This window comes from Lacerta agilis, chromosome 7 (assembly GCF_009819535.1).
Source record: "Lacerta agilis isolate rLacAgi1 chromosome 7, rLacAgi1.pri, whole genome shotgun sequence".
NCBI lineage: Eukaryota > Metazoa > Chordata > Lepidosauria > Squamata > Lacertidae > Lacerta > Lacerta agilis.
The window spans coordinates 42,177,180-42,183,901 of record NC_046318.1 but is presented as its reverse complement, the minus strand read 5'-3'; the positions used below and the strand labels follow the sequence as shown (position 1 = coordinate 42,183,901).

The window sequence follows — 6,722 nt, the reverse complement described above, 5'->3', positions numbered from 1 at the left end:
CACTAGTCTGATTATTATATCAAAGTGATGGGGTGATTACCAACTATGCTAAATTTTGAAGACCTAATATATCAGGTTCCTAGTGTCACTATAGAAACTTTCCATCTAAAGTGATACTGTCTGACAAGAGTCTATCTCATTTCCAATAGTAGCTGGTGAACTACCTCTAGGAAGCCCTACAACATGAAGGCATCGCAGCTCAAAACACCACTTACCTTTACATTGTTAGTGTAACACTGGAAACTGATGACAGGAGATTTTCCACAATTTTAGGAATAAGACAGACTCTTGAATGGTAATGTGATAACATTAATTGAATTTAATGAAAGAACATTATAAACATACTATAGCCACAATTGCAGACAATTTCAATTCAAACAATAAAATGTGAGGTAGACTGGCTAGTGAAGCTAATTCACCAAGCTTTGGTTAAGAGAATTTTACATCAAGGATTGCTTCAGACCTGATGAACTTCTTACACAGAGAGAGTATGTACCCCTACATAGAGAAAAAGCAGGCAGACAATGCAGAGCAACATATATGATGCCTACACACAGATTTGTTATATATACATATATTGGAACAAATCTGATATGGGATAATCACACTATTGATTTACAGTTTGCATACCTTTGCCCCTAGAAATAAAAATTACCAGTATAGGAAATTGGTCAGGAGTGAAGCAGTCCTACGAAAAATATTTAAACCCTTTTCAGAGGTAACACAAAACAACTGCATAAATTACAGATATGAGTGATTTGTTTTATAATTACAGATTACATTCAATATTAACCGGTGTCTTAACTACTTATATTTGACAAGTCTACAGGTAAAATAATGCTGGCCTCTTTAATACATTCATGTCACTGCCTTGCTGGCAAGGCTTGTAACCAAAATATTAGATTGTAGCATCTGGTATCTTTTTCTGATGTAGGGCCTACTGTCCCGTAAAATCATGTAGAAATCTTGCATTATTAAAGCACATGGATGTCAGTAATTAATTTCTCAATACATTTCCGCTGGAATTCAACCGAAACTCTTATTTCTTTGCCTTAGTGACAATGCTTTGAATGTGCTCTTGTCCAATAGAGAAAGAAAATAGATGTATCCAGAATCTTTCTACACAAAGCATTCCCCAATATAACGAGAGTAGTTGAGCTTCTTTACTTCCAACAATGATTTAAAATACGGTATTTCTGCACACGTTGGTCAGTGGAGTGCACTAGTAAAAACCCTAACCAAAAACTGCGTAAGTGGGGTAGCAATGTGAGTGGCAAGAGCTTCAGGCAGTTACTTTGAACTAATACTACTGAAAACCAAGTTCAGAAAGTAGTGTATCAAGTAAGGATAAGAATATGCCGTCAAGGAGATAGTACATTTTTCTAGGTAGAGAACATAGTGCTTAGAAACGGATACCCATAAACACAAACTGTTCTGAGATGGTATGTAGACAGTCTGCTACAAATATGGCCAAAAAACCCTGATTGTGTGAAAAGGCGCTTAGCCTCCAAGTTCTCAACTTACACATATTCTTGTACCTCTTTACCAAGGGTCTAATCACTCTCAGCACATGGAATTTTAAGAACTTAGTGCAAACATCATATATACAAAGATTTTTTGAAAGATTTTTTATCTGCTAAGTTTGCATTAAAATGGAAACTTTCACAAATTCACCTTATGCGGGTATTAAGTTCAGTCAACAAAACCAGAACAAGACCCTAGAATGCCAGTAATTATACATGTGTCTTAATAGGCTACACAGTGAATACACCAGCCTTGTAGTTCCTAACCGTAGTTCTTACATAACCTACCAAATAAAAATTAAGGTACTCATTAAGTATAAGGCAGATTTTGCATGGGTACAAAAAATCCCAAATAACCTACACTAAAGTAAACAATTGTTCATTTGAAACATGCTACATTTACATAAAGCTATAATAAAATGAACAGGTATGAAAACCATTACTTTCCTTTTCAACTTCAATCAATATATTATGCTTTTCATTATTTGTAAACAGCTTTTTCACAAGGTTAAAAAGTTGTACAATTAACACTTTTGTTCTAAATGCAGTTTGGCAGGTGCTTCTCAATCGACTACTTGTGTTCTTATTGTGTTTAAATCAAAATAAGCGTAATGCACCGAATGAAATTCTCACTAACAAAACGATAACGGGCTGCATATAAAATATTGGTGCGACAAGAAAAAGTGTAAGAATGTCAGTGAAGGAAGAACCACCAACAAAGTGTCACAGCAGGAAAAGCTGGAAAAATCAGAGTAGAAAAAGGAAGTGAATTCTATCCATAAATGTTAACTGCATTACGAAGCCCTGATTGTACCGTACTCATTTAAACTCAGCATATTTCACAGCACAAAGTGCTGGTACAAAGAAACCCACTCTTAAAACAATTCACAGCCTATTTAAAAATAGTGTTATTTTAACACCTCTAATTCAAACAAAGCACAGAGCTCGATCCAGTTAAGCACACGCATTCAGTACCTACAGATGAAAGAATTCTATGGACCCCAGCTGAGTTCTGCTGTACCTATTTCCATCGAAACAAGCATGTACTGAGGCAGTGCACAGGCACTTGCAGCGATAGGAGGTCTGTGCCCACCTCCCTTACCCCCCTTCTATTTCTGTGCCTTGTATGCTACTTATGTTTAGGACCAAAAGGAACTTGTATGGTGCAACAGTAAGAATATGGAAAGGGCTCTCATACTTTCCATTCCTTTCACTGTCTTTTCATGCTGCCTGATTATGCCCATGTGCTTGCACTGGGGAGTTGGGAAAAACAGCTATATTGAACTCAGTGGAACACGGGTGCTGTTGTGCTCCATTAGATCAAGCCCTAAATAGTTAAAATGACCTGGCCAATTTTTCCAGGTGTGCTTAAGACCTTTATATATATATTTGTATGTATGTATGTATGTATGTATGTATGTATGTATGTGTATAAACACATAGTTCCTGCTGTTGGTCCCAATTCAGTTGGAAGTTATTTTAAATGACTTTATGGCTCTCGGAACTTGTGGCTCAGCTTGCTTCAGCCATTAAATACTTCACACTCCTGGTCTATGGTTTGTCTGTTTTTCATGGGTTAGTAAATGCTCTCCATAAAAGCACACATATAGCATTCTCTACCCAAAACACTATAGAGAAAGTTGAAGCAAGCGAGGCACTGACTGCAAAAAGAAATAAAGGAACTTCTGCTGTGAGAACAAGCTATAAGGCTGATTTGTCACCTCAAAATGATTTCTGATAGTACTGAGGATTACATCATTTTGGTGGAGTTTAAAGCACACTGATGAGACAATATGCATAAGCAGGCTGGTTGTCAAGATTGATCCGTGTGCAAAAAAAGGTTCCTGCACATGGCTTGGCATGCTGCCAGAGAAAAAAGGCTGATCATCTACTGAGTTGAAGATTTTTCCATTCAGACCAATAATGGATACCCCAAAAAGGTGAAATAACAGCTGTTCTGACAAACCAGCGTGTGCATACAATGCCAGCCTTACATTCATCAATTTGTTCAGGCTTATGTAGTAAACTTTATCTTTTGTGGAAATTTGCCAAAAGTTTCAATACATATAAAATTACAAACCTTAAGCTAACACTGCACAGAAAGTGAACAAAAAATAATCTTTCAAACACACAATTCTAGGTTACTTTTTGTCTTTTCAAACCCCTGAGTTATACCGTACCAAAAGTACAGATATGAAGAGAAATGGGCAGCATTCCTCAGCATATTATCTTCAAATAATTCCACATTCTTACTGTGAACCTCATGTAACACATTCAAGCTGATAGATGCCAAAAGTCTGTTTAATTCTCCTCCTTTAGCATAGTATAAAGAGATCAGGAGAACTTGCCATCCACCAAAATGTTATTCTCCACATCATGGGTCATAATGAGTAAGCCATTATGTAACAGTGACCCATGAGGAATCAACTTGAATCGGTTCACTTTTCAGTCATAAAAAATAAAGTCTGGGTTAGAAATTTGGGGGATCCTTAAGAGTAGTGAACATAAATATTGGTTGCACTTTGCTCCACAGTGATTGTACTTTCAAAAAAAGGGGAGGGAAAGACACAATCCGACTTGTCAGGTTCTGTTCTTTTCCTTTGCCATTTGTTTCCTCTCAAACTTATATATGGCGCCCAGTCAGAAAATAGAGTGGCTTATCATCGCTACTGTTAGCAGTCTGAAATTCATCTCTCAGACGAAACTGCCATTCATCTTCCAGCTCTAGACGGACTATTGTTTGCCGCAAGGAGCTCCTGTCTTGGCAAATGACACACAGGGTTGCACCTTAGGTTAAAAAACAAAAGACAGTTTATACCACCATTTCATTTTCATGTCTGCTTTGTTTGTTTTGTTAATTTTCTGATATTTCTCCCTCCTACTCGGAAATATTACATATATACAAGTAAGGCATGCACCTTTCCCAGCCTAATTTCACTGTATACACAGCACTCCCTCAAACCACTTTTTTCAAATTCCACCATCCCCTTCAGGAAACAGCTGTTAGGTTCTACTTCCTAAGAAAGCCAAAAGCCACTACACCGTTAATCACAAGATTGCCCATAATATGCCACTAGTGATGATGTGATGTTTCCTCAAACATGTCTATCATCATAACCTGTGAAACGATCAAGCTCCAGCAAGGTGGAACTGCTTTTCCAGTTGCAACTGTAATGCCAAGTCTTAAATGGGAGTTAAGTAACCATATTATACCTAACATTAAAAGGCCTAACATGCGTTTTTACTGATATTCCATATCTGTAAGAAGAATTCCCACTTCACCTTTAACCAGGCGTCAAAAGCAAGTGGAACAATCAAATGTTTTTCTACCCTTAGAAAAAAGTACCAAAATGTAGTTACAAGTAATGAAGCAACTCAAATTAACTAACTCAAAAGGGATACTTCCTGAGTTGCCAGAGGAGATTGTGCTTCCCTAGATGTGTCTGCAATGGATTTGGCTTGCAGAGCCTCGACATCCCCACCCGTCTTTTAGGCCCCTGCCAACTGCCATGGTTCCCAGTTCTAAAAGGCCCCAGAAAAAAAGGAAGCAGGCATGGATGGTGATATCACTTGCCATTACACTGCGACGAGCTTTATAGTTCCTGCATGTAATGACAATGCCATCCCAATCTACTCTGCTAGAAAACCATTAAGCAAGCACTAGACACAAAATTTCAGAACAGAAATCACATTACCTTTCAGGAACTTGAACCTCTTAAGAAAATCTGCTCCTACAAAGGAGTCGCAAAGATATAGAAGTAGTCCACTGAAAAATATCCCTTCACAGTTGACGTTGACAGAGTGCGGCCGTGAACTGACATAGCAAAGAGCTACCTAAATCAGAAATGGGGGGAAATGGTTATATATGGTTGAGTTGTTTTTTCTTTAAAGTTTTATGCTCTAACTTACCAACAGGAACATCACCACAACAGTGGTGGGCTAAAGCTCTGAATAAATTGCAGTTAATACCCCCAACATCTAAAAAAGTCAACTCAGGAGTAATTGCATAAAATAAAATAACATATTGAAGGAATCCACAAAAAAATGTAAAAGCATTATCCTGCCTACAAAAGGGCAGGTGTGGAAATGTATGAGCAACTAATCTCAGTTTTCATGTAGCAATTGAATACAACAATATCAGTACATCAGCAACATAAACGGAAGTTAATTTCCTAAGAAAATCACGGCACAGTTGCCTTGCCATCTTCCGTTTTTTAAAGGACTGGAATCCCCCCTTTAAAAGCTCATAGATACATACTTCAGGCCCAATGTTCAGATAGCAGTCAATTGCTAATACAGGGTTTCTGAAGTTGTGGATAGCCTTTGGGAAAAGCTTGTATGTGGCGTGTTGAAGAAACTTCTCCAGGAGGAACTGAGCTGGAGCTGCCAGGAGTGTGTGCTCACTGTCTGGAGCACAGACATACTGAAGAGGCATTATTGGAGTCAAGCTGTCAGATACCTGTGAAGGAAATATATATATATATGTAAAAGTGAAATATAATGAGCAGCATATCAATCGCCAGGCAGCTGCCTGAGGATAATGTGTGCCAATGCCAAACTTGAGAAGAATCATAAGACTTGAAGAACGCTTACTGTCTGGAGTTTTAACAATTTTTTCATTACTTCAAGAAAATACCAGCTAATACTAGAGGTCTCCATCCAGCTACATTCTGCTCCTCAGAAGCATGTACTGACTGTTATGAACAGGTGCGAAAGCAGCACACAAAATATACACAGCTACAGTATACATGAAATATAACTAGTTGGATATTTTTGTATTTTGGTTATGTGTCCAACCACTGGCAGCAGAGCAATAGTCAAGATAGTAGTTGGGTGCAAGGGTGGGAAGACTGTGGCCATGTCATTTGAGACCAGGCAAGGTAGAAAAGGCCAGAGTCAAATCAACAGATTTCTTAACTTCTCTTGTTGCCCTGCTGTGAAATGGATGTTCTGCTACCTATGACGACTATACAGATGGGAAGACTCTAGTAAGTTGTGTGCTGTTGGGGAGTCAGGAAGTGAGTAAGGACAGCCTTGGAGAGCAAAAAGGAGGCTCCAGAGGCAATGGTTTAACAGGCATGGCCAAACTTGGCCCTCCAGATGTTTTGGGGTGACAATTTTCATCATCCCTGACCACTGGTCCTGTTAGCTAGGGATGATGGGAGTTGTAGTCCCAAAATATCTGGAGGCCCAAGTTCG

General features: G+C 38.4%; 1 protein-coding gene across 12 annotated transcripts in view; it reads right to left on the bottom strand.

Annotated features, from left to right (window-relative positions):
• Window positions 1-1,855: 1,855 nt before the first annotated feature.
• GREB1L (GREB1 like retinoic acid receptor coactivator) overlaps window positions 1,856-6,722 on the bottom strand; it is a 157,823-nt gene continuing 152,956 nt past the window's right edge. For all 12 annotated transcript variants that reach the window (XM_033155016.1, XM_033155008.1, XM_033155010.1 and 9 more), the window contains 3 exons: window positions 5,782-5,982; window positions 5,219-5,357; window positions 1,856-4,310 (listed from right to left, as the gene is read on the bottom strand). In XM_033155016.1, the coding sequence (XP_033010907.1) occupies window positions 4,147-4,310; window positions 5,219-5,357; window positions 5,782-5,982 (504 nt within the window). In that variant the 3' untranslated portion in view covers window positions 1,856-4,146. The remainder of the gene's footprint in view (window positions 4,311-5,218; window positions 5,358-5,781; window positions 5,983-6,722) is intronic.